This window comes from Diceros bicornis, chromosome 8 (assembly GCF_020826845.1).
Source record: "Diceros bicornis minor isolate mBicDic1 chromosome 8, mDicBic1.mat.cur, whole genome shotgun sequence".
NCBI lineage: Eukaryota > Metazoa > Chordata > Mammalia > Perissodactyla > Rhinocerotidae > Diceros > Diceros bicornis.
Window position 1 is genome coordinate 67,174,000 of NC_080747.1, and position 27,936 is coordinate 67,201,935.

Below are 27,936 nucleotides of genomic sequence, written 5' to 3' on the forward strand. Positions count from 1 at the left end.
AGCACAGCTAGCCTTTTAAAGAGCCTGTGCTGGAGTGTGCAGTTAGGAGCATCAAGATTGTCTCATGATTCCCTCTCCCTCCCTCCAAACAGTGGCAGCTCTTATCTTCCTAGATTTTGCAGATGTCCCCATCTCCCCAATCATCCAGGCTTGAAACCTCAGAATGTCTTTGATTTTTCTTTCCCCTTCAGCCTCCTTACATAGGCAACAAATGACGCCCATTGGCTTTTTCATAGTGCCTCACAAATTCGTTCTTTTCTTGCCATTCTTAACAGCCTGTGCTTGAAACTCTAGGAGTTCATTATTACCTACAGAATAAAATGCAGTGAAATAGAAAAAGACTACAAATAAGAGGTATAGTGCTTTTAGGTTTCATACTAGAAAAGGGTAGTACTTAAAGCTTCAAGGGCAAGTAATGGTAATGTTTATGGATAGGATATGGAAGTCCACCCTTTTGAGAAAGCTGTCTCCTACCAGGGCAATGCAAAAAGCATGTCTCTGGAGCACTTCTAGTCCCTGAATCGACTTTATTCCTGTGTTTAGTCAAAGCCTTTTCCTCTAGCTCCTCTTAACTATCCCTGGCTACAAATCTCAGTTTGGTTTACAAAAATCTAGTGGTATTAGATGTTATTCTAATATTGACTGTTAAATAAATCCCTTAGTTCTGCTTCCTACAGAAATATTCATTCAGCTACATCTTGTTCCTTATCCTGACCCCAACAGCATTTGTAGGGAGAGTTTTTTTTTTTGGAGCCTCATAATTCTTTTTTTTTTTTTTCCTTTGTTGATGTTTTAATGGTTTCTAACATTGTGAAATTTTTGGGTTGTACATTTTTGTTTGTCCATCACCATATATATGACTCCCTTCACCCCTTGTGCCCACCCCCCACCCCCACTGCCCCTGGTAACCACAGTCCAGTTTTCTCTGTCCATGTGTTGGGTTTATATTCCACATATGAGTGAGATCATACGGCGTTTGTCTTTCTCTTCCTGGCTTATTTCACTTAACATAATACGCTCCAGGCCCATCCATGTTGTTGCAAATGGGACGATTTTGTCTTTTTTTATGGCTGAGTAGTATTCCATTGTGTATATATACCACATTTTCTTAATCCAATCGTCAGTCGAGGGACACTTAGGTTGCTTCCACTTCTTGGCTATGGTGAATAATGCTGCAATGAACATAGGGGTGCGTAAGCCTCTTTGGATTGTTGATTTCAGGTTCGTTGGATAGATTCCCAGTAGTGGGATGGCTGGATCATAGGGCATCTCTATTTTTAATTCTTTGAGGAATCTCCATACCGTTTTCCATAGAGGCTGCACCAATTTGCATTCCCACCAGCTGTGTATGAGGGTTCCTGTTTCTCCACATCCTCTCCAACATTTGTTGTTTTTTGTCTTGGTGATTATAGCCATTCTAACGGGTGTGAGGTGGTATCTTAGTGTTGTTTTGATTTGCATTTCCCTGATGATTAGTGATGTTGAGCATCTTTTCATGTGCCTATTGGCCATCTGTGTATCTTCCTTGGAGAAGTGTCTCTTCATTTCCTCTGCCCATTTTTTGATCGGGTTGTTTTGTTTTTTTGTTGTTCAGTTGTGTGAGTTCTTTATATATTATGGAGATCAACCCCTTGTCAGATGTATGTTTTGCAAATATTCTCTCCCAGCTGGTTGGTTGTCTGTTCATCTTGATTCTGGTTTCATTAGTCTTATAAAAGCTCTTTAATCTGTAGGGAGAGTTTTTTGATGAGTTAAATTTAAAAATCTGAGTATGACCTACAGGGTCAGTTCAGCTTCTTGTCTTAAAAACATGAAATATATGCAATTTTCCTCAGGTAAGGACCCAGTTAGCCCCACTGTTTTATTTTTGAAGCTGCATGAGAGGAAATCAGGTCCTGACACAGAGTTTGCATAAGGATTATTTCAGGTCCTATGTGGAACTTGGGTATTTAATGTGTACTAGTTGCTACAGACATCATAAGAAATAACACTTTTTATAATCTAGGACTTCCTCCTTAAGACAAAGAAAGCTGTTTGCTATGAGAAGCAGGAGGACAGTTGCATCCTCGGAAATCTAACCACGTTACCACTGTTTCCTAAATGCCCTGAACACTGAGCAGCTCGTGTTTAAGAGACTAAATCTTTAAAAAATGGGGGTGTGGGGGGGCTACCAGTCATTCATTTATTTTTAAAATGTTTATCAAGCACTTAACTATGTGCCAGGCACTGTTCTAAGTGCTGAATACATGGCAGACAAAAATCTCTGTCCTCATGGAGCTTGCATTTTAGGGGTAGAGAGATAACAAAATAAGGAAAACGTGTTAGCATTATGCATGGTAGAATTTTCAACCTTTTTTTTTTTTTTGAGGAAGATTAGCCCTGAGCTAACATTGGTTTACAATCCTCCTCTTTTTTGCTGAGGAAGATTGGCCCTGGGCTAACATCCGTGCCCATCATCCTCTACTTTATATGAGACACCACCACAGCGTGGCTAGATAAGCGGTGCATAGGTCCGTGCCCGGGATCTGAACCAGCAAATCCCAGGCTGCCGAAGCGGAGCGTGCGAACCTAACCGCAATGCCACCAGGCTGGCCGCTCATGGTAGAAATTTAACTAATCACAGGACCATGTTTTAAAAATGCTATAGAGCAAAATACAGCTGGAAAGAGCAAGAGTGCTAGGGTGGACTGGGGGCAGGCATTGAATTTGAGAGGTCAGGGAGGCCTCAGTGAGAAGGTAATATCTGAGTAGGTGAAGAAGGTGAGAAATTTAAATATCTGGGGGAAGATCTGTCTTCCAGGGTAGAGGTCTCAGCAAGTACAAAGGCCCTGGGGTCAGAGCTTGGCTGGTTGTTGGAGGAACACAAGGAGGCAGAGGGATGGGAACAGAGAATGAAAGGTGGAGAGGCAGGTCTTGTTGGGCCTTGTAGGGCATTTCAGTGATTGGGGTTCTTAACTGGAGTACTAGAGAAGCCATTGGAGGGTTTTAAGCGGAGGAATGATGATGATCTAATTTAGCTTTTAACAATATCATTTTGACTGCTGTGTTGGAGACAGTCTGAAGGGAGCAGATGATGGAAGCAGAGAGACTAGTTTTTGTAGGCTATTATAAAAGTCCAGGAAAGGTGGAAGTAGCTCTGACCAGATGGTAGCAGTGGACAATATATATAACAAAATTATATAAATAATTTTATGTTATAAATTTAGTAACATACGTTTTATAGTTTATGTATAATTTGAAGGTAGAGCAGACCGGATTTGCTGGCAGAGGTGGAGTGTGAGAGAAAGGAGAGAGAAGATTACTTAAAGTTTCAATTTGAGTAACTGAATGAGTTGTCTTTAAATGGGAAGACTCCAGGAGGAATGAGTTTAAAGGAATAAGATCAGGACTTGTTAAACTTGAGATGGCCCTTCAAGTGGAGATGTCACAGAGGTAGTTGAATATGCAGGTCTGGCATTTAGGATGGGGGTCTGAGCTGGAGAAGTTGGGAGAGGTCAGTCTATGGCAATATTTAAGACTAGAAGACTGGATGAGGTCACCAAGTGAGTGTAGATAGGAAGGAAGAGTTCCAAGGACTCCGCCATGGGACACTCCAGTATTAGGATGTCAGGGAGAAGAGGGCCCAGCAGAGGAGACTGAGGCGTGGACAGTGAAGCAGGAGGCAAATCACGAGGGCACGATGTTCTGCAAGCCAAGTGAAGAAAATGTTTTAGGTAGGGAGGTGGTGATCAAATTGTGAAGTGTTGCTTATGGGTCTAGATAAGGTATCAAAGAACTAACCGTTATATATAACATTACAAGCTCTTTGGAGAACTTGAGTAAAGCAGTTCCAGGGAAGTGGTAGGAGTAAGCACATGATTAGAGTGGATTCAAGAGAGAATTGGGAGAGAAGGACTGGAGACAGCAAATATGGATTTTTTCTTAAAGATGGGGAAATAAAAGCATATTTTATGCTGATTGAAAGATCTTTGCTTTTCCAGTGAGAGACCTAGCTTCCTCACCACCCCCCCTCCTTTGGACTTCAGATTTGGATATTTGTTGTTTCTTGGAACCGTTACTTGGAGGAATGTTAATAGAGAACTGAGGGTTGTGAAAATCAACTTATTTCATATGTGGAATTCTTCTATTCCCCCAAACTGTTGGTTCCCACTACTTTGGGGAACATAACACATTTTAGATGTGGCCAAGAGTCCTTAGGCTCAGTGGAATTGCATTTCTCTCATTATTATTTTTGGGTGATTCTTCATACTTGTAATTTGGTCCTCTATCCCAACCCCACGGACGGCGCCTTTTCTCTATTTCTGTATGATGATGGGTTCTTTACCAATTCTTTGGATTTCCCATTTCAAAGGAATGACAATGGCCAAAAGAGTCTTAAAAACTTACTGTGAATCCTGTGGTAGTCACTAGGCTGTTCACAAATGTTTCTCCCATTCTGGGCACATGATAGGAGTGCCACACTCAGATATGGCCTTGTGATTTGCCCTAGCCAATGAAATGTAAGCTAAGTGATGTTTATCACTTCCTGGCAGGAGCTTTAAGAACCAGTGAGCAGTCACCGGTTTTTTTTGGCCGTCAGCAATTGTGGAAGCGTGTGTAGGGGAGCAGAATTTGCCACCCCAAAAAGTGTCTCTGGCTTGAGGATTATTTTGGGCTGATTATTTTTAAGAACAAAAGACTCAGAAAGAAACTTTGACCTTCCCCCTAACTGCCTAAAAGAATTTAAGGTAGAAGGCTTGTCCCAGGAAAGAGCTATCCGTGTAGATAACTATAGTATAATATGAACTAGGTGTGGGAGACAGGGAGGAACCTAGAAAGGCCCATTTGATCAAAGTCCTCTCCATGTCCCATTGTCTCTGCAAGGCATGGCAAACGTGTGTTTACCAAATGTTTGCTTTTCCATCTCCATGTGAATTGCCTTCCTACCCTTTGAAGTCACAAACCACTACCCCCAGCATCCTCTCTTGTCTTGAGCTGAAGATGATATTTAAGGTGGTGGTTTTGGCCATTTTGGTGAATTACTCAGTTCTCCTGGGTTTCTCCCGTGTATACATGTTATTAAACTTTGATTGATGTTTCTCCTGTTATTCTGTCTCATATCAATTTCTCAGACCAGCCAGAAGAACCTAGAAGGGTGGAGGAAAATTTCTTTCTTCCCTACAGTGTGTTGAGATGAAGCCTCTATCAGCCAGAGTCTGAGTCATAGCCATGAGCAGAGCCCCATTACTAACCCTGGATAGATATCTAGTATAAGAAATGAACTTTTGTTTCATTAGTTTTATTTTGGGATAGTAAAACCCAGCCTATTCTGACACAATGCCTCAGGACAAAAACAAACAGTGGTGTTCCAGTCTCCATTATAACCAGTAGATTACAAATTTCAAGATACAAAAGTTTTACTTTCCCATACCAGGGGCAAAGAAAACTCAATAAATAACACAGGTAATAAAACTTTACCTGTCAGTTCATTTAATCAAAAACTAATGAACCTTTATTTTTTTTTATCTTTTTATTTTTTTGTGAGGAGATCAGCCCTGAGCTAACATCTGCCAATCCTCCTCTTTTTTTGCTGAGGAAGACTGGCCCTGGGCTAACATCCCTGCCCATCTTCCTCCACTTTATATGGGATGCCGCCACAGCATGGCTTGCCAAGCCGTGCATCGGTGCGCTCCCGGGATCCAAACCAGCAAACCCCGGGCCGCTGCAGCGGAGCACGCGCACTTAATCGCTTGCGCCACCAGCCCGGCCAAAAAAAACTATTGAATCTTTAAAATGTTAACATTGTTTTTAAAATATTTCTCCCTTAACCAGGAGGGGAATTTTTCGTTTTCAAGAGGTTTAGCTGGACTATCAAAAAACGTAGTGTATTTCAAACCTTGTTCTCTGAGCCGTCTGCATTGAATCCTCCTGGGATGCTCACTCCAAATGCAGATCCCCAGGTCTTGGCCTCCTAGTAGTTCTTAACTCCTACGAGCTTCTATAATCTTGATCTCTATCTATATGTGTGATGTAATAGAAAAATGTATTTGGTCTTTGTCCTCAGTTCCAGCCACAGCAGTGCTAAAACTCTTGGAATTTCCTGAATGATAGGAGTGTTTTTTTGTTATTCATAATGAACCCCTGAGTTTATGCTAATGAGATCACTTAGGGTGGGCCCCTAGACAGCCTCAGGATGGAGATGGTCACTAGAAAGACCAAGCGATTGGACCTCCTGACCCACTGACCTCTGGGAAGGGGGTCAGGGAGGGTGCGTGAGATGGAGCTCTATATACTCTTGAACAGTGAGATTCAGAGAGCTTCTGGGTTGGTGAACACACCCAATGGCTGGGAGGACGGCATGCCCCTGCATCCCTCCCCTTCCTTGCCCTAAGCATCTCTTCCATTTGGCTGTTCTCCAGTTATATCATTCATAATAAACAGCGAGAGGAAGTAAAGTGTTTTCTTGAGTTCTGTGAGCTGTTCTAACAAATTATTGAACCTAAAAGGGAAGAGAGTAGTGGGAACCCACCAATTTTATAGCCTAGCTGGACAGAAGTGTGGGTAAGCTGGGACCCATACTTGTAACTGGCATCTGAAATGAGTGAGGGCAGTCTTGTGGGACTGAGCCCTTAGACCTGTGGGCTCTGACGATAACTTTGGGTAGTTAGTGTCAGAACTGAACTGAACAGTAGGACACCCAGTTGCTGTCCAGAGAACCAGAGAATTGGTTGTTGGTGTTGGAAAACACCGCAGAAATATGCTACCAATGTAACACTGAAGTGTTCATTTTCAACCTAATGTCTGATTGAGTTTATATATGCTTCAACATTAGAGAAGAAATGTTAGTGTAAGAGACAAATCACAATTCGGCATAAAAGAATTTTATTTAGTGGTCAGATCCCAATGAATAATGCCAGTCATTGCTTGATTCTGCTAAAATGTGCTATTAGATATATTCCTAAGAAAGTGTACAGTGCATCACCAAAAGCTGTTTAATTTGGATTGTGTAGAGTAAAAGAAACTTCACAAATCTTTGTTCTCTGATAAAATCCTTAAAATACAAAAATGAAACAAAAAACCAAAAGCAGTATTCAAAAATAATAAATGTCACCTTGGACTATTTACAGTAAGATGCCTTTTTAATAGGAGACTGTTCTCTGCTTGATTCTTGTCCTCACATTTTTTACTCTTTATACGCATTCTCACTCCCCCATCTGACCCTTGTTCATGATTTCTTCCATTCCTGTCTTGCATGAAACAGTCATCTTCTGTTCTCTCTCACTCATCTTTGAGTCTTTCTCTGATACTCCTTTTTCCTACCCTAAATGACCAACAATTTGATTCCACAGACATTTGTTGAGCACCTAATATGTGCCAGGCACTGTGCTAGGAGGTGGGGATAAATATAGAGATGAGAAGTCATTGACCCCTCTCCTCAAGAAGCTCAGAGCTTGGGTTGAATTAAAAAACAATGTTTTTCACATTATATTCCATGAAATCCCAGGCCCCTATGAAGTAAATCTGGGGATTTCTTGAAACAAAGTGCATTCATGGAGGGTCTGTCAGCTTGGCCCACTCCAGCACATTTTGAATTCAGAAGTCTGCTCTTCTTTATGAAGCACAGCCTCGAAAGCCCAGGCTTACAATTTGAGTTGTAAACCCTTGGCAGGTGGGAACTACCTGTTGGGCAGTAGGGGACCAGCTGCACCAATTTGTTTTTGGGAGAGGGTAATCTTTTAATTGGCTTCTACAAATTCCAAGTATGAAAAGCCCTTAACTGCACCCCCCAATACTAAATTTGAGCTATAGATACATATTAAGAAACTGTCCCCTGATGTGGACTTGTAGCAAGATGCTGTAAAACTCCTGTCTTTTATAAATGTCCAGCAGGAGCTCTTTTTATGACCTCTACACATATTTCTTTGTGCTTTCCCTGAACATTTTCTTAGCTTCAAACATAAAAGCAGCAAATTAAGCCTTTTTTTCTTTTATCGTGGTTGAACCCAAAACCAGCTCAGCTCTTGCATTTGGCCTACATCTTCATCCAAGAGGCCTCGAGAGACCCATGGTAGTTACATAAAGGAAAAAAAGAAGGCAAACTATGAAATAGAAAACAAAAACTGTACATAGCATACTATGGAAGCAAAAACAAAACCACATCCCTGCTGCCCCCATCTTCTTCCATTCCTGGCAGACCACGTCCCTACAAATATTCAAATTTGGAAATATTTCTCAGTCACAGTAAGGTCCAAATCGCAGTGGTGGGCTTCACGCTCACAGTTTGCAGCATATGCCTTTCATTGACTCCACGCAGCCAACCCCTGAACAATGATGAAGGGAGCTTTTGTGGGAAAGTTCTATCCTTGATCCCATGCCTTTCCACAGGTTACATCTTCATACAGTTTCCATCCAATTAGATGATACTCTATCCATTCAAGGGTTTTAGTGCCAGATTCAGAACTTCCTCATGAGCTGGTTCCAAGCCCTTTGGATCTGAAGGCAACTTCGGGAGTTGGCATTATTCCCACGTTACATTTGGCCTGCCCTACTCCGTGGTAGGGTGATCACGATGTCTGAAATGTGTGAAGAGAATAAGAGCAGGGAGAATTGGGAGAGAGGGGAAGAGAGGTGATCATGCACAAGCTTCTTGCTCTGTCGTGCATATATTTTCAGTGTAACAGCCTGTATTTCAACACGTAAGGGCTTGTGCTTTTTTGTTAAAGAAATAACCTGCCCTGAAAAGCTTATTTGGCAAATGTGGCCATGAACATGTGTGTGTGTGTGTGTGTGTGTGTGTGTGTGTGTAAAATGTGTCATGAGGTTATGTGTCAAGTCCTATGAGTGTGTCCTCCTAGCCCCTCCCCCACTGTCACACCCACCTCGCCAGCAAGGAAAACCTGATGGGTTACACCTGGTCGGTTTGATATTCAGAAGCTTCAGACAGGCTTTCTGAGAAGCTTAGGAAATTCTCCTGGTACTCAGAACAGACAATCTCGTAGCGGTAATGCCGGAACTCCACAGCAAAGGTACCAAAGTAAGACAGGAAGCACATGACCAGGCCCCACTGGACCCTGGCTGCATACATGTGGATGCCTTGGGCCATGAGGATGAAGTCTGGGGAGAAGCAGTCAAGGAAAGTACCCCCATCAGTCACATTAGAACTGGGCTCTTTTCAGGGCAGAGACAGGTTACAGAAAAAGTCTGGCTGTCCCCCTTTAGCTTGACGGAGCTGCTGAACACCAACATCAAGATGAATAATACAAGATAACATTACTAGCTCTTACTTTGTGCCAGGCTTGCTTCTAGGTACTTTCACGGAAAATCTAACTTAATCCTCACAACATCCTATGATCATCATCGGTTTGTTTAAAAGTAGGGAAACTGAGGCCAAATGGGTAACACAGGTATTAACTGGTGGAGCTGGAATTCAAATGCAAGGCCTCTGACTCCAGGCCATACAGTCAACAGGCATACTCTAAGGCTTCCTAACAAACTGAGATTAGCAAAAGGATTACAATTCCAAAGTAATTTGGCCGGAAAAATAAAGTTATCTTTTTAAAAATCACTGCATATGACTATGGATTCATAGTCATCATTATATCTGCAGAAACAATTTTGAACACAGCAAATTGCTAACTACCCCCATATAAGCCGCACTTGTCTCTGCAGTGCTACCAATAATGTCTAAGTGGCTCCTCTTCCTCTTCTGTCTAGTTTTCACTACTGTCTTTCAGACAGCACTGTACAGGCCACTTTCATTCCTGGTGTGACATTTAAGCTTGTGCCCAAATGAAAATATGCAAATCAAAAAACAATAAACAGACGAAACTCCTATGCCTGAACACATATGGAGTGTGTATGTACACACACACACACCCCCCAGTATATATGAAGGTAGGAGCTGGGAAGGAGAAAGGTTCATAGCATGCTTTAGTGAAAGGCCAAGAGGCTAAGGACTAAATACATTTATTTAGAAAAATCAGAAATGCTCTGGGCGGGCCCCGTGGCTTAGCGGTTAAGTGTGCGCGCTCTGCTACTGGCCACCCGGGTTCGGATCCCAGGCGCACACCGACGCACCGCTTCTCCGGCCATGCTGAGGCTGTGTCCCACATACAGCAACTAGAAGGATGTGCAACTATGACATATATCTATCTACTGGGGCTTTGGGGAAAAAAAAAAGGAGGAGGATTGGCAATAGATGTTAGCTCAGAGCCAGTCTTCCTCAGCAAAAAGAGGAGGATTAGCATGGAGCTTAGCTCAGGGCTGATCTTCCTCACACACACAAAAATAAATAAATAAAAAATAAAGTGCAGAAAACAAAAAAGAAATGCTCCCTTAGAGTTAATTCTATCTTCAGAACTTGGACTTAAAATCTTGGGAAATTTTCAGAAAGTAAGAGTATATGAAACTACTTCTGCCAAATTTTGCTCTCCTGACTAGGCCTGGATCCATTCACCTGGGAACCAAGAAATGGTTCCAAGTGTTCAGAAACAACATGGATCAGAATTTTTTGGTATAAGCTCAAAACTCAGAATAAAGTCTGTACATATTCTTTTGACCGAGAGTTCAAAATATTGCCAAAGCTATATTAACTTATTACTTAAGTTAATGGGAAAGGGATAATCGTTCAAGTCTCATACTGACAGAGTTCTGACCTTTTTACTCATAAAATATTTTATCAGGTTGCTAGCAATAGCAAGTTTTTTGGCTTGAATTTCAAGTCCTTAAATGTTGTCTATCTAACATGACTGTAGAACTTGTGGGGGATCAGAACAGGCCACCCCAAAATATGTCTCTTTGCCTTGATTATTTTTAAGAACAAAAGACTCTGAAAGAAACTTTGGCCTTCTGCCTAACAGCCTAAAACAATTTAAGACAGAAGGCCTGTTCCAGGAAGGAGCTAATACCACGAGTAACCATAGTATAATGTAAAATAGAATGATAAGAAAGGCAACAACGAGCCCATCTTATTGAAATTCTGTCTCTCAATTCTGTCTCTCAGGCCACATTCTCAAACATTTGCTTCTCCATTTCCATGTGAGTTGCTTTCCTCCCCTCTGAAATCCCAAGCCCCCACCCCCAACATCCTCCTTTGTCTTTACCTGAAGATAGTATTTAAGATGAGAACCTCCGCCATTTTGGCGAGTTGCTCAGTTTTTTTCTGAGTTTCTCCCATGTATGTATGTTATTAAACTTTCTTTTATTTTTTCCTGCTAACCTGCCTTTTTAATTATTTGGCCAGCCATAAGAACCTTAAGGGAAAGGGTCGGGGAAGGTTCTCCCTCTTCCCCAACAAACTTCAGGCAACCAGTAAAATGACTGAATGGCAGTTTGTGAGGGAAGAAAAAATAAAAGACTTCAAATACCCCTAACTAGAGAACGTCTCTGAATGCTAAATGTTTTCATATTTTAAAGCCACCTTTCCAAGGAGGGATGGTGCAGTGGTTAAGAGCACAAACCTGAGCCTGAGTTTAAATCAAGATCAGCACACACTGTGTGATCTGGGATAAATTAACCTCTGTGTTTCACTATTCTTACCTGTTAAGCAAGAATTAAAGGAGTTGATACATTTAAAGTGCTTAGAATAACCCCTAGCACATTATGAGTGCCCAATAAATATTGGCTATTACATGGTTGAAGATGTGTAATTGTGGTAGCTACACAGTCATGCGTCACTTAACAACAGGGATACATTCTGCAAAATGCATCATTAGGCGATTTCGTCCTTATGCAAACATCATAGCGTGTACTGAAGTGAACAAAATCTGCCACCTCAAATGTGTCTCTTTAACATGAAGATTATTTTAGGCTGATTATTTTTAAGAAACAAAAGATTCAGAAAGTTTTTCTTGTTACCTCCCCCTTAACTGCCTAAAAGACTTCAGATTTAAAAAAACCTGTCTTGTCATCACCTTAGCATGACATGAACTAGGTGGTAGACAGGGAGGAACCCAGAAAAGCTTGTTTGCTGGGCTCCCCTCTGTATTCTTCTGTTTCCGTGTGGCCAAACTGATACTTGTTTTCCAAATGTTTGCTCCTCTTCACCTACCTGTGAATTGCCTTCCTTCCCTTTGAAGTCCCTGACTCTCCCCACCCCCAGCATCTTCTTTTATCTTTAGCTGAGGATGGTATTTAAAGTGAGCGCTTTGGCCATTTTGGTGAGTTACTCAGTTTTCCTGGTTTCTGCCATGTATATACATGTCATTAAACTTACATTTGTTTTTCTCCTGTTAATCTGTCTCATGTCAATTGAATTCTTAGACCAGCCAGAAGAACCTAGAAGGGTAGAGGAAATTTTCTTCCTCCCCTACAGTACTTACACAAACCTAGGTAGTATAGCCTACTACACACCTCGGCTATATGGTACTAATCTTATGGGACCATTGTCATACATGTAGTCCATCATTGACCAAAACATCATCACATAGGGCATGACTATACAGTCTACCATCTAGGAACCTTATTCCCTTCTATGGTGTCCTGAGGACCTATTGGAGTAAACACGTATGATCACCACAGAATGAGTGACTAATGTGATTGGTGGGAGTGGAATTGGCCACCTTCCACTGGGCTGTGCTACCAGTAGATGGGGTCACTGTGCTCCATCCTAGACTAGTCTCTCTCTGGGATCTGTTTGAGGTTAAGCTGAGTGAAGTGCTGGCTCTCCTCTGCCTCTCCCCGGTTTCTCTGCTAGCTCCTGGGTGGATAAGCTGAATCCCAGGGTGTGAGATAGGAGGCCTGTGGCATTCTCCTTTCCAAGTTTACCAGGAAAAAAGGCTGATTTCTTCATCCCCATATGGCTCCTTGTGTCTGTTCTCCATTGGTTCAAACTCTGAGGGGAGCAAGGGAAATGAGTAACACCTCAAAACCTCAAAAATATTTGTTTAGGACAACTATGCATGCAGTGGTTCTTGAATTTGTTTTCCAGAAAAGCTTACTTATTTTCCTGAAAGATATAAATATATTTGTTCCTTGAAATTCATTTTAGAGTTAATAAATTAAATGAAATAACAGGGCCATTAACAAAGTCACATGTTAACATTTTTTTAAGATGGAGGGGAAAAAAATTACAATTCTCATTTGGTTATGCACTCTATGCTTTTCACAAAGAGAAACTTTTTTGTGTGTGTGTGAGGAAGATCAGCCTTGAGCTAACATCCATGCTAATCCTCCTCTTTTTGCTGAGGAAGACCGGCTCTGAGCTAACATCTATTGCCAATCCTCCTCCTTTTTTTTCCCCCAAAGCCCCAGAAGATAGTTGTATGTCATAGTTGCACATCCTTCTAGTTGCTGTATGTGGGACGCGGCCTCAGCATGGCCAGACAAGCAGTGCGTCAGTGCGCGCCTGGGATCCGAACCCGGGCGGCCAGTAGCGGAGCGCGCGCACTTAACCACTAAGCCACCAGGCTGGCCCCAAGAAAGGGAAACTTTTACTTCATTGGTGATAAGGAGAATGCATGACACCATTCCTATAGATTAAAACAATCTTGAGAAGGCAGAGCTTGTTTTATTTTTAGTTCTCCACCTTCTCTTTGGCATGAAAAATAGGTCTGAGAGTGTTTGTTTTTATACCCATTTACTTTTCTGTTTTATCTAAGATTCTGAGATGATCTGACAGTATATCCTAACCAGCTAGAAACAGCAATTTTCTCATTTTCTACATAGACAAGTTATCTGTGTTTTAATCTCACTGGCAAAGAACCTTTTCACATTCAAAGGATACAGAGGACCACACAGAGAGTGATAAATGCTGAGAGAATAACTCGTGGAATTCCAACTTTTCGTCCTTCATTCTTGATGTTGACTTTGAGTGTCAATGCAGCCTGGATCCAGCAGGTCAACGTGCCAAATCCAAAGGTCAGGGAAGTTCCAACATTATGGATTTCTTCATCATTCGTGAGCTATGGGATGAACAGATAATGACGTGTGGAGGCCCATTTGGAGAAGACATACAAGCCAATGGAATACATGAGGGAGAAAGACTAGGTAACGTGGATATCCAACCAATGGTCTGATGGATTTTAGAAAGATCAGAGTCCTTCATCTCCACTGGCTCTTTGTGTCTGTTCTCAATAGATCTGAACTCTGAAGGGAAGAGGAGAAATAAATAGTACCCCCAAAACTGAAAACATTTGTTTAGAAAAGTCATACAGGCAGGGGTAATCTATTCCTCGCAATTTATTTTCCAGAAAAGCTTTGCAGAAAAGGAAAAGGAACAAAGCAGGAGAGGGGCCAGCCCGGTGGCGCAAGCAGTTAAGTGCATGCCCTCCGCTGCGGCGGCCCGGGGTTCACCAGTTCGGATCCTGGGCGCACACGGACGCACCACTTGTCAAGCCATGCTGTGGCGGCGTCCCATATAAAGTGGAGGAAGATGGGCATGGATGTCAGCCCAGGGCCAGTCTTCCTCAGCAAAAAGAGGAGGATTGGCAGATGTTAGCTCAGGGCCGATCTTCCTCACACACACACACACACACACACACAAGCAGGAGAGTTACACAAAAAAGGGAAACGTCAAAGTTTCTACAAATATACATCCAAAACTTTGTTTTCTAGACTAAGAAATTGAGACCCGGGATCTGGCTTTGTATTGACTGATTGAGGAGGACCAATTCTAAGCAGGTCAAGATTTCATTGGCATAGACAACTAAGAACACTTGAGCTGTTCTTCAGTCCTACAAAACTGGCCTATGTAATTTGACCAATTCATTGTTAATGGGATTTTGTTCTGTTTTGTTTTCCTATTATAAGAAAATTTCCACCTCTGAGCTTTTTCCATATCTGGAGACCTAAGACTTTTACAGAGTTAATAGGTTAAAGGGTTAATGGGTTATTTCAGTTGGGGGTTAGAGTTAATAGGTTAAAGGTTAATGGGTTATTTCAGTTGGGGGTTAGAGATGTAAACTCTCCAATCATTACCCAGTGATATTTAAAAACATATGTCACTTAAAACACCTTTATTAATTACATATATTTTAAATCACACATATAGGAAAATAAAGTCAATTGTTAAAGAAATGGCTTTAAAATATGGTGAAAATATTTTTTTGAATTGCTATTGCCTTCGGATGTTTTATTGTTTGACATTTGTCTGCGAATAATGGTTGTATAAAATCAATATTACTTTCCGTTTACAATTTTTTCTATTGTTTTTGGCTGTAGGATTTTTTCTTCTTCTTTGGAAGAAACCACCTTTTTCCCCTCATAGTTCAAAAGACATACTTTCGAAACTTATTTTAAATAGTGATTCCTCAAATAAAATTTTACTTCTCAAAAACTGGTTTTCCATACCATACAGCCTATTCATTTATTATTTTTAACCTAACTTTTAAAGATTATAAAAAGAGTATAGATTGAAAAATCTGTCTCCCATCTCATGTACTAGCCACCTGGTTTCCCCTCAGGCAACTAATTTATTATTTGTTTCTTGTGTATTCTCTGTAGATATTCCAGAAAGTGTTCCTCATTCATGGTTTTGAATACTTGTGCTTCACCAGAACATCCCAATCTCTGGGATTCTTCTAGGACTTTAGTAAAGAACAAAACACCTACTCAGTAACTTCCATCCCACCCCTGCTTGAGGGAAATGACAGGTATTGAGCACTTTACAACATGCCAGCACCTGCAGCACAGACAGGTAAGTGGAGGAAAGACTCCCACTAAAATCTCAATAAAAATGCTCCATGCCCTAACATTTTGGAGCTTAACAGGATAAACTATCAAATATTCTCCTGATAATTTATCGTCCTAGCCAATATGTTCTAAGAATGCAGCTTTCTTGTTGTCTAGCTTGATATGGGATGAGACCTAGAAAAGTTAAGGGAATTGGTGGGATTGCCTGTCACAACCCATCAAGTTAGAAATGCTGAGTTGCTACTATGTGCCAGGGGAAGTCTTGGGGAACAAGTCATCCTGGTTTAATGAATTATCAGGACCGAGGGCTAGGACAAGAGACAGTCTTAGAAAATCCACTACCATGTTTTCTTGAATGCTTATGCCTTTTGGATTTCATTCATCAGACAGGGAGAGAAGTGTCAGGATTGGTGTTTGACAACAAGGAGGAAGCTTCCAGCAGCAACATATAGCAGAGGTTGGAGGATGCTGGGGAGGGAGTGGAGGCAGGGAAATCAGACACCAGCTGTAAAGTGCAGGGGGTCTCCTTGCCTATTTTACAAATGAAGTCATTCAGGTCAAGAGCTGGGTGATGGTATTGGCAAGAAAATGTATTCTTAAATGTTGTGACCTTGGGCTTCTAAACTTCTGGAAAGAAGAGTTAGTGTTAGTATATCTTTACACAAGTCATAGGTGTTTTAGAGAAATTCTGGGTTTTCAAACTTGACTCCCGTGGGAGCTTGCTAATCTGAAATGCAAAGTTTCATCCAAAAAGGATGTTCAGTGTTTAATTATAGAAACGTAATGATCCTATTAGTTTTCTAGAAAGGTACATTAGGATACCATTTGTAATGAAAAAAAGTATAAAGTACTTTGAAATCCTTTGTAAAAAATATACAGCTATTTTAGGGGCCGGCCCGGTGGCGCAAGCGGTTAAGTGCGCGCGCTCCGCTGCAGCGGCCCGGGGTTCGCTGGTTCGGATCCCGGGCGCGCACCGACGCACTGCTTGGTAAGCCATGCTGTGGCGGCGTCCCATGTGAAGTGGAGGAGGATGGGCACGGATGTTAGCCCAGGGCCGTCTTCCTCAGCAAAAAAAGAGGAGGATTGGCGGATGTTAGCTCAGGGCTGATCTCCTCACAAAAAAAAAAAAAAAAAAATATATATATATATATACAGCTATTTTAGTAGCTACTTTTTGCAATAGCTGTGCTGTATTTCCAGTGCATAGTGAGCACCCCCACATGTGTGATGTGAACTTGGGGAGACCAGGCTGAAAGACCATTAGGGCTGACTGCTGGAGAACCTGTGCATATTAGGAACCACTATTAGCATTTTTTTTTAAGATTCATGCAGAATTAAATGGGCCATATAGTGACTATACCTCAGTGGCTGTGATAATCATAGAGGTGAAGTGTGAGATGGAGGTGAAAAAGGCCAAATGAAGTACCTGAAAATTACCAAGTAAGGTCATTCCAAAGGAAGCCAGACACAGCGCCACCAATCCACTAATATTCAGCCACGGATTTAAAACCTTTGGTTTCAGTTGTATGAAGCGCAGAACAGCTACCACAAGAGCTGGGGATACAACAAATGTTAAAATTAAAAACCTTAAATCATACACCCAGACTATAAGGCAGAGTTCTAAAGCCACAATGTGCAAAACTAAACTTATCGCCACAGTACATTTTTAAGTCTCTCAAATGACAGACAATTTTTTAAGGAAATTTTCCAGGAGATGCCTATGATTATGTGGATGTTTTATTATACCTAACCTGGGGGAAGAGGAGAGGAGTTGAAGCAGCTGTGCTCTATGTTATCTGGGTGATGCAAGGATGATAGAACTGTTAACAGTGTTGTTCTCCGAGTTTCCAAAAAACAAGGTCAGCTCTGACAGACGGGCTTAGGAGAACACCGCAGAGGCTGGACACACAACAAATAAGACGGGCATAGACAGCCCACGGTAAGAGAATTCCCCGATTCGGTCATCCTTGAGTTTAACGGTGTTAGAACACACAGGGCAGGAAACACGGGAAGGAAGACAAAGTTCCCCATCTCGACAAACCTGCTGGTCCCTGTGTGAGAAATCATTCCTGGGATAGGAGAAGACAAAGGCCAGTGGGCAAAGCCCTTCATTACTGCTTTACTCCCACTGCCCTCTGATTCTACCTGGGGGAGTTCACGGTCAAAGGACAAAGATGGGTAATCCAAATTAGAGCAGTTACAGTAACCAAAATATGAAATCTGATAGCAGATTTGGGGGGTTGGTATGCACTAAAAATCATACTGATTATATTGAGAAAGCTCAATTCTTCCACATGATATTAATTACTCATTTTAAAAGACCACTCTATCTTTTGAAGCAAATTGTTCTCGAAGAATCTGAAGAGAGAATGAAGGAAGTTACCTAGATTTCAAACCCTGCTTCTAAAAGTAACCTTGAGGACAGTCCATACTCAAGCCTCTAATATAAGAATCCTCTTTTATTAATGCTTAGTGCAGGGCTATTTTCATATTCATACAAATAGCTGGGAGAGGTTAGTGTACACAGGATAAAAAAAGCACTTGCAGTTAATATAAATTATATCTACATATAAGGAAATGCAGTTACTACTTCCTAAGACAATTTATTCTGACATTAAGGTTTAGCATGGAAGACAATTAGAAATTCAAGAATTACCCTATTTATACAGCAATTAAGTAGGTAATTATTTGCTAAAGGTTTTACCTTGATTAAGGCCATTATTAGTAGCCATTAAAAAAGAAGACCCATCCATAAATTTGCATTTCCCAAGTATGCTGAATTGCATAGTTTCAAGCTATGAAGATAAGCTCAGTGAGTTGACTTTCAGTTTCAAGTACTTCTGATCAAAGAGTGGTATATAACTTGGCTAATATTTGGATTTGGGAAACAAAATGGAAATAAACCATAATTCATGAAATCTCACATTGTTCAGCTCTGATTTAGCTTTTAGCATATTTATGTTTCAGCTAATGCCCACTATTGATCATAAAATTAGTAAATTATACTTGAGTTGACAATTGTGAAATTTTAGTTGTACATTATTGTTTGTGGGTCACTGTATAAGTGCATCCCTTCCCCCTTTATGTCCACCCCCCAACCAACCCCCTCACCCGTGGTAACCACCAAACAGTTCTCTCTGTCCATGTGTTAGTTTATCTTCCTCTTATGAGTGAAATCATGCGGTGTTTGTCTTTCTCTCTCTGGCTTATTTCACTTAACATAATACCCTCCAGGTCCACTCATGTTGTTGCAAATGGGATGATTTTGTCTTTTTTTTATGGCTGAGTAGTATTCCATCATATATATATACACCACGTCTTCTTTATCCAATCATCAGTTGAGGGATACTTGGGTTGCTTCCACTTCTTGGCTATTGTAAATAATGCTGCAATGAACATAGGGGTGCATAAGTCTCTTTGGATTATTGATTTCAGGTTCGTTGGATAGATACCCAGTAGTGGGATAGCTGGGTTGTATGGTATTTCTATTTTTAACTTTTTGAGGAACCTCCATACTGTTTTCCATAGAGGCTGCACTAGTTTGCATTCCCACCAGCAATGAATTAGGGTTCCCCTTTCTCTGCAACCTCTCCAACATTTGCTGTTTTTTGTCTTGGTGATTATAGCCATTCTAACGGCTGTAAGGTGATATCTTAGTGTAGTTTTGATTTGCATTTCCCTGATGTTTAGTGATGTTGAACATCTTTTCATGTGCCTATTGGCCATCTGTATATCTTCCTTGGAAAGTTGTCTCTTCATATCCTCTGCCCATTTTTTGAACAGGTTGTTTGGTTTTTTGTTGTTCAGTTGTGTGAGTTTTTTATATGTTATGGAGATTAACCCATTGTCAGATATATGATTCACAGGTATTTTCTCCCAGCTGGTGGGTTGTCTTTTCATTTTGATCCTGGTTTCATTTGCCTTGTAGAAGCTCTTTAATCTGATGAAGTCCCACTTGTTTATTTTTCCATTTCCCTTGTCCGAGTAGACATGGAATTTGAAAAGATCTCTTTATGACTGATGACAAATAGTGTACTGCCTATCTTTTCTTCCAGGAGTTTTATAGTTTCAGGACTCACCTTCAGGTCTTTGATCCATTTTGTGTATGGCAAAAGGAACTGGTCTACTTTCATTCTTTTGCATGTGGCTGTCCAGTTTTCCCAGCACCATTTATTGAAGAGACTTTCCTTTCTTCATTGTATGTTCTTAGCTCCTTTGTCGAAGATTAGCTGTATGTGGATGTGTGCTTTTGTTTCTGGGCTTTCAATTCTTTTCCATTGATCTGTGTGTCTGTTTTTGTACCAGTAAACATGCTGTTTTGATTACTATTGCTTTGTAGTATGTTTTGAAGTCAGGGATTGTGATGCCTCCAGCTTTGTTCTTTTTTCTCCTGATTGCTTTAGCTATTCAGGGCCTTTTGTTGCCCCATATGAATCTTAGTGTTCTTTGTTCTATTGCCGTGAAGAATGTCATTGGGATTCTGATTGGGATTGTGTTGAATCTGTAGATTGCTTTAGGTAGTACGGACATTTTAACTATGTTTATTCTTCCAATCCATGTACATGGGATGTTTTTCCATCTCTTTATGTCTTCATTGATTTCTTTCAATAATGTCTTATAGTTTTCATTGTGTAGGTCTTTCAAATCCTTGGTTAAATTTTTTTTGTGGGGAAGATCAGCCCTGAGCTAACATCCAATGCCAATCCTTTTTTTTCCTGAGGAAGATTGGCCCTGAGCTAACATCCATCCCCATCTTCCTCTACTTTATATGGGACGCTGCCACAGCATGGCTTAACAAGCAGTGCATTGGTGTGCGCCCAGGATCTGAACCTCTGAACCTCGGGCCACCAAATTGGAGTGCACACACTTAACCGCTTGCGCCACCAGGCCGGCCCCTCCTTGGTTAAATTTATTCCTAGATATTTTATTCTTTTTATTGTGTTTGTAAATTGGATTGTCTTTTTGAGTTCTCTTTCTGTTAGTTCATTATTAGCATATAGAAATGCCACTGATTTTTGTAGGTTGATTTTGTACCCTCCAACTTTGCTGTAGTTGTTGATTATTTCTAATAGTTTTCCAATGCATTTTTTAGGATTTTCTATATATGAGATCATGTTGTCTGCAAACAGGGAAAGTTTCACTTCTTCATTGCCTATTTGTATTCCTTTTATTTCTTTTTCTTGCCTAATTGCTCTGGCCAAAACCTCTAGTACTATGTTGAATAAGAGTGGCAAGAGTGGGCACCCTTTTCTTTTTCCTGTTCTCAGAGGAATGGCTTTCAGTTTTTCCCCATTGAGTATGATGTGGGCTGTGGGTTTGTCATATATAGCCTCTATTATGTTGAGATACTTTCCTTCTATATCTATTTTCTGGAGAGGTTTTATCATAGATGGATGTTGGATCTTGTCAAATGCCTTCTCTGCATCTATTGAGATGATCACATGGTTTTTATTCCTCATTTTGTTAATGTGGTGTATCACCTTGATTGATTTGCAGATGTTGAACCATCTCTGTGTCCCTGGTATAAATCCCACTTGATCATGGTGTATGATCTTTTTAATGTATTGCTGTATTCAGTTGGCCAATATTTTGTTGAGGATTTTTGCATCTATGTTCATCAGGGATATTGGTCTGTAGTTTTCCTTCTTTGTATTGTCCTTGTCTTGCTTTGGTATCAGGGTGATGTTGGCCTCATAGAATGTGTTGGGAAGTGTTCCATCTTCCTCTATTTTTTGGAATAGTTTGAGAAGGATAGATATTAAATCTTCTTTGAATGTTCAGTAAAATTCTCCAGAGAAGCCATCTGGTCCTGGACTTTTATTTTTTGGGAGGTTTTTGATTATTGTTTCAATCTCTTTACTTGTGATTGGTCTATTCAGATTCTCTATTTCTCCTTGTTTCAGTTTTGGGAGGTTGTATAAGTCTAAGAATTTATCCATTTCCTCTAGATTGTCCAATTTGTTGGCATATAGTTTTTCATACTATTCTCTTATAATCCTTCGTATTTCTGTGGTATCTGTTGTAATTTCTCATTTCTAATTTTATTGATTTGAGGCTTCTCTCTTTTTATCTTAGTGAGTCTGGCTAAGGGTTTGTCAATTTTGTTAATCTTCTCAAAGAAGCTGCTTTTTGTTTCATTGATCTTTTCTACTGTTTTTTTTTTTGGTTTCAATTTCATTTATTTCTGCTCTAATTTTTATTATTTCCCTCCTGCTGAGCTTGGGATTTGTTTGTTCTTCTTTTTCGAATTCTGTTAGGCATAGTTTAAGGTTGCTTATTTGGGATTTTTCATGTTTGTTAAGGTGGGCCTGTATTGCTATGAGTTTGCTTCTCAGGACCACTTTTGCTGCATCCCATATGAGTTGGTATGGTGTGTTTTCATATTCGTCTCCAGATATTTTTTGACTTCTTTAATTTCATCAGTGATCCATTGATTGTTCAGTAGCATGTTGTTTAGTCTCCACGTCTTTGTCACTTTCTCAGTTTTTTTCATGTGGTTGATTTCTAGTTTCATAGCATTATGGTCAGAAAATGCTTGTTATGATTTCAATCTTCTTAAATTTATAGAGGCTTGCCTTGTCTCCCAACATATGGTCTATCCTTGAGAATGTTCCATGCTTGAGAAGAATGTATACTCTGCTGTGTTTAGATAGAGTGCTCTCTCTATATCTATTAAGTTCATCTCGTCTAGTTTTTCATTTAAGTCCACTATTTCCTTATTAACTTTCTGTCTGGATGATCTATCCATTGATGTAAGTGGGGTGTTAAGATCCCTGCTATTATTGTGTTATTGTTAATATCTCCTTTTAGGTTTGTTAATAGTTGTTTTACGTACTTTAGTGCTCCTGTGTTGGGTGCATATATATTTATAAGTGATATATCTTCTTGGTGGAGTGTCTCTTTTATCATTATATATTGCCCCTCTTTGTCTCTTATTACCTGTTTTATCTTGAGGTCAACTTTGTCTGATATAAGTACAGCAACACCTGCTTTTTTTTTTGTTTGCCATTAGCTTGGAGTATTGTCTTCCATCCTTTCACTCTGCGCCTGTGTTTGTCTTTGGACCTGAGGTGTGTTTCCTGGAGGCAGCATATTGTTGGGTCTTGTTTTTTAATCCATCCCACCACTCTATGTCTTTTGATTGGAGAATTCAGTCCATTTGCATTTAGGGTGGTTATTGATATATGAGGGCTTTATGTTGCTATTTTATTGCTTATTTTCAGGTTCTTTTGCATTTCCTTTGTTTCTCGTCCCGTGTGTTTTAGACTATCCGTTCAGTTTGGTAGTTCTGTATGGTGATTCTCTTAGTTTTCTTTTCATTTATCGTGTGTGACTCTGTTCTGATTGTTTGTTTAGTGGTTACCGTGAGGTTTGTATAAAAAAATCTCACGGATGAAATAGACCATTTCCTGATGGCCTCTTATAACTAAGTCAATTTGATCCCTTTCCTCTTCCCCTACTAAGTTATTGTTGTCACAACTTATTCAATCTTGTGTTGTGGGTTTGTTTTTAAAGTGATGGGGTTATATTTATTTTCGGTGTTTTCCTTTCCTTAATCTTTGATTTTATAATTAAGTGTTTGCTGACCCAGTCTAATAAAGAGCTGCAATTTTTCTGGTTTTGTCTACCTATTTTTCTCCTTGCTCAAAGCTTTGCATCCCGTTTCTCTTTTTTTTCAGGCATGAGGGCCTTCTTGAGCATTTCTTGTGGTGGGGGTCTTGAGGCAATGAAGTCCCTTAGCTTTTGCTTATCTGGGAAAGTTACTATTTCTCCATCATATCTGAAGGATATTTTCACTGGGTAGAGTATTCTTGGCTGCAAGTTTTTGTCTTTCAGAATTTTGAATGTCATTCCACTCTCTCCTAGCCTGTAAAGCTTCTATCGAGAAATCAGCTGAGAGCCTGACAGGAATTCCTTTGTGTGTTATTTATTATTTTTTTTTGTCTAGCTGCCCTTAATATTTTTTCTTTGTCACTGACTTTTGCCAGTTTTACTACTATATGCCTTGGAGAGGGTCTTTTCATGTTGATATATTTAGGAGATCTATTGACTCTATTCACTGGGATTTCCAGCTCCTTCCCCAAGTTTGGGAGGTTCTCAGGAGTTCTCTGCTCCTTTTTCCCTCTCTTCTCCCTCTGGAATACTTATAATCCTTATGTTGCATTTCCTAATTGAGTCATATATTTCTTGGAGACTTTCTTCATTTCTTTTTAGTCTTAGTTCTCTCTCCTCCTCCATCTGCAGCATTTCTACATTTCTATCCTCAATATTGCTAATTCTTTCCTCCATATCGTCAGCTCTGTTCTTTAGGGAATCCATATTTTTATTTATCTTCTCTATTGTGTTTTTCATCTCCAATATTTCTGATTGGTTTTTCTTTATAGTTTCAATCTCTTTTGTGAAGCAATTCCTGATTTCATTGAATTGTCTACCTGTATTTTCTTGTAATTCATTGAGCTTTTTTATGATAGCTATTTTGAATTCTCTGTCATTTAGGTTATAGATTTCTGTGCCTTTGGGATTGATTTTGGGGTACTTGTCATTTTCCTTCTGTTCTGGAGATTTAATATATTTTTGCGTAGTGCCTGATGGTGTTGGCTTATTTTCCCTCATACTGAAAATATCTAGTTGCGGTTTCCACCTGCTGCCACTGGATGGGGATCAAGAGCTGTGTATTCTGAGCCCACCGCCATCTGCGGGCACTCTGGCCGATCAGCTGAGCTGAAGCACAGCTGAGCTGAAGCACGGCTGGGCTGAAGCAGCTGGAGGGGGAGTGTGGCTGGGCTGAAGCAGCTGGAGCTGGAGTGCACCTGGGCCAAAGCAGCTGGAGCTGGAGCACGGCTGGGCCAAAGCAGCTGGAGTTGAAGCAGCTGGGGCCGGAGCATGGCTGGGTCAGAGCAGTAGAGAGCAGTGTGTGGCTAAGCTGGAGCATGGCCAGGGCCAGAGCAGTGGGGCTGGGGAAGCAGGGGCCAGTGCACAGTCGGGCCAGAGCCACTGGGGCTGGAGCTTGGCTGAGCTAGAGCACCACTGAGCTGAGACTGTAGCACTGCTAAGTTGAAGTACCTGGTGGGGAGGAGGGGTGCTCACTCTTGCCTCCCCGATCCCAGGGGCTTCTCACTCCCCCCCTCGCTATCTGCTCTCCTGGGTGCTAGCTTGATGAAGGCACCCCCACACCAGTCCCGTTCCTTCCATGAGAGAGTTCCCCACGGGCTGTGAGGGAACTTGGAGAGCAATGGTTTTCCTGCGGAGGGCCTCCTCTCCCCCTCTCTCTCCGAGAGCTGCGAGGTCTTGGTCTCAGGGTCACTGTCCTTGGGGAAGGAGGGGAGTTCTTCCTACCTCCTTCCACTTCCTCTGGGGGTTCCAGCACCTTCAGCCTTACACGTACAGCTGCGTGGTTCTCTCAGACATCTTTTGTGTTGTGTGAATGTGTTCTGTTGGTATATGACTGTCCTTTTTGTTGTATCTTAGTGAGAGAAAGTTCAATGGGGAAAGCTCACTCTGCCATGATGCTGACGTCACCTCCAAAAAGAAGTCTTATAGGCAGTTTCTTAAAGTCAGTTATGTCGTCTAAAGTAATAGTCTGAGGTCTAACAGTGACGGGCCTGGGAGACGTAAGCATCCACAGTTTAAAGCAAGAATCATTAGTAAACTGACTCTTTTTCACTCCCAGAGTTGATAAATAAATAATTGTTGGTTTATTCCCACTGAACACTAATCTTAATCAGTTTTGTGTCTACCAGATGGCACTAAAAATCACGCAAGATAATAAAGAATAAACACTGGATGCTGCAATATGTTAGAGCGAGAGCTAGTAAGAGCTTAATTGCTTCTTGGTGGAGAAGAGAAGGACTGGAGAATAAGATGATGATGAATGTCATCTGGAAGAGGGAAACTTGTTTTCATTACTTTGTTTTTGGGAATGCTTTTATAATTAGTTAATCCTAAACTTTATAACTGGATAAATTTGTGAGCTGTGCAAACTGGTATTTTTTAGATTATATACTAAAGACTACTGGGAAATATCAATTTGTCTTAAGAATATGAAGAAAACAATATGTGGCCTCCAACACATACACTGGTTTCTTTAAAGCCCATGGAGGACAGCCAGCCGTGACAGCTTTTTTATAAGGGCAGTCCTCTGTGTATTGTGATTAGATGAAGTAGTATTTGCAAAGCACTTAGCACAGTGCCTGAAATATAAATGATTGCTAGTAATTATTGTTATTATTGTGCCCTGTGGGGATAATCATATGAGTAGGTGCCAACCTGCAGGCCTAAGCGGTGTGACTGCAGAGGGGCTGGGAAGAGTCCCTGACCCTCAGTTCAAGAGTCACTTTTGCAGCTTTGGGCTCTGTTAAATGCAAATATTTCCTTAGCAGTCATTTATGCCTTGGTATGAATAAGTTTATTAGATCTTTTCAGAAGAGTGGTATCCAGAGTAGAGAAAAAAGTGAGTATAAAGCTTCCTGGCAGCTCTGAGGCTGAAGGCAGTGAAGAAAAGACTTCACTGACTAGGACTGGCCCTGGTGCCCACCTGTGCATTAGCTGCTGTAAGTACAACCTTTCTCAGAACTTGGGAATATCTGGGACATGAAAATCCTGCCTGCCAAGAGCATGAAGAGAAGAGCTTCTTTAAAGATTCAGCAGCCCCAGCATCAGGGTATATCTAACCTTCTCCTTAATGCTGGCATGGCATCCCATGCCTTCCAGACACTTCCTGCTTAGGCAAATAGGGTATGCTTTGGGGAAGCCTGGGTAGGGAAAGGTCAGTTCCAGGGAGGAATCTTATCCACTGCAGAGAAGCCCCGAAGTTTTCTTCTCTTTGAACCTCACAGGGTCAAGAGAGGCCTCTTGGGCCTCACAGGGAATTTTCTCCATGTTTCTCCAGTTCTGAGCCTTCTGAACTAACTAAGATTCAGCCTGCATTGCATGTTGGGCCAACCCTCTCCTTTGATTTTCCAGTGAGTTCTATAGGTCTTCTCTTTTCCTAAAGCAAACATTAAAAAAGAGCGTGTTAAGAGTGAGTAGGAATTTGGGGGGGGAGTTATACATAGGGGGATACCTGTCCTCTTTGGGGGACAGGTGCCACAAAGGCCAAATACTCCCTCAGTAATAACATCATCTTTATCTTTTACTTGGAGTGAAAGTCTCACCATCCAAGAGTACCATTTCCAGAAAACCACAGCTGTCACAGCTAAAAAAAATTTAGCTGTCACTGGCCCATCCCCCACAGCATGCCAACAATGATGGTTAGTTGACCCTTTGAAAGACACTGGGGAGGCCTGGCCTTGAGGAGATGGTATACAAGGTTGATTTGGAAAATGATAGCGCATGGCTGGTTCTCATGATCCCTGGAGGACAACCAGGTCATGGAAGCACTCACAGAACAAAGGGGCAGGATATTAAATGAGGGTCTTAGGCCCTGAAGAAAAAGTGGGGCTCTGGGGCCAGACATGAGTACAGAAGGATTTTTTTCTTTTTTTTTTTAACCTACGTCTCCATTTGCCAGCTTCATATGTGTATAGGCATAAGTGAGAGTGTCACCCTAATGTTAATGCTGACCTTTAGAATTAAAGACAATATCTACACACATCAATATTTATCACAGAGCCTCTGCATTTTTCATCTCTGCCAGCGAAGGACTAAATTAAGGCATCTTCTTAAAGCAAACATATTGCACAATATTACATTCTCTCATGCAGGATTTTATTGTACATGAAATATATTGTTTCATGCAGCAAAAGAAATAAAGTCAAGAATACACTGAAATGATAAAGATGGTAAAGGGAAGAGAAAATGTAAGGTAAGCAGGGTGAACATAAAAGGATTTATGAGAAAAAAGACCCTCAAAACAAAAAGCTAGCTTCAGCATATTGACATGATATGATCCCAAATTATCAACTAAGCCCACCATGCTTCTGATATGGGTTTGGGAGAATTGAAAATAAAAAAGAAAGGTACCAAAGGACATAGAGCATTCTTTATGCTCTTCTTACCTAGAAATGCTGCCATGTTCATAACTTGACTAAACACACAGCTTGCAGGAGGTTCATCGCCTGCAATACTTGAAAAATATGAAATGTTTTGTTATTACTGTATTAAAATCTATAACCCTGTGCAATGGACTGAATGTTTATGTCCCTTCAAAATTCAAATGTTGAAATCCTAACTCCCAATGTGATAGTATTAGGAGGTGGGGCCTTTGGGGGATGATTAGGTCAAGAGGATGGAGCCCTTGTGAATGGATCCGTGCCCTTATGAAAGGGGCCTCTGGCATCCTCTTTCTGCCATTTGAGGATACAGTGGGTAGTCTGAAGCCCAGAAGAG

The 27,936-nt window shown here is 40.9% G+C and overlaps 1 protein-coding gene and 1 long non-coding RNA gene across 3 annotated transcripts in view; one reads left to right on the top strand and one right to left on the bottom strand.

The window, feature by feature from the left end:
- Positions 1-6,803: 6,803 nt before the first annotated feature.
- Positions 6,804-27,936, bottom strand: part of TMEM150C (transmembrane protein 150C) — an 88,798-nt gene continuing 67,665 nt past the window's right edge. The window contains exons 5-9 of one of the 2 annotated variants that reach the window (XM_058547409.1): positions 27,606-27,673; positions 17,036-17,163; positions 13,703-13,880; positions 8,859-9,093; positions 6,804-8,552 (exon numbers count right to left, since the gene is read on the bottom strand). In XM_058547409.1, the coding sequence (XP_058403392.1) occupies positions 8,885-9,093; positions 13,703-13,880; positions 17,036-17,163; positions 27,606-27,673 (583 nt within the window). In that variant the 3' untranslated portion in view covers positions 6,804-8,552; positions 8,859-8,884. Of the gene's footprint in view, positions 9,094-13,702; positions 13,881-17,035; positions 17,164-27,605; positions 27,674-27,936 lie in introns of both variants that reach the window. The other variant, XM_058547408.1, reaches the window with a different exon arrangement.
- On the top strand, positions 13,302-18,589 carry LOC131409752 (uncharacterized). The gene is made up of 3 exons (XR_009221001.1): positions 13,302-13,965; positions 15,421-15,613; positions 17,440-18,589. It is a non-coding gene; the product is annotated as an uncharacterized LOC131409752 (long non-coding RNA).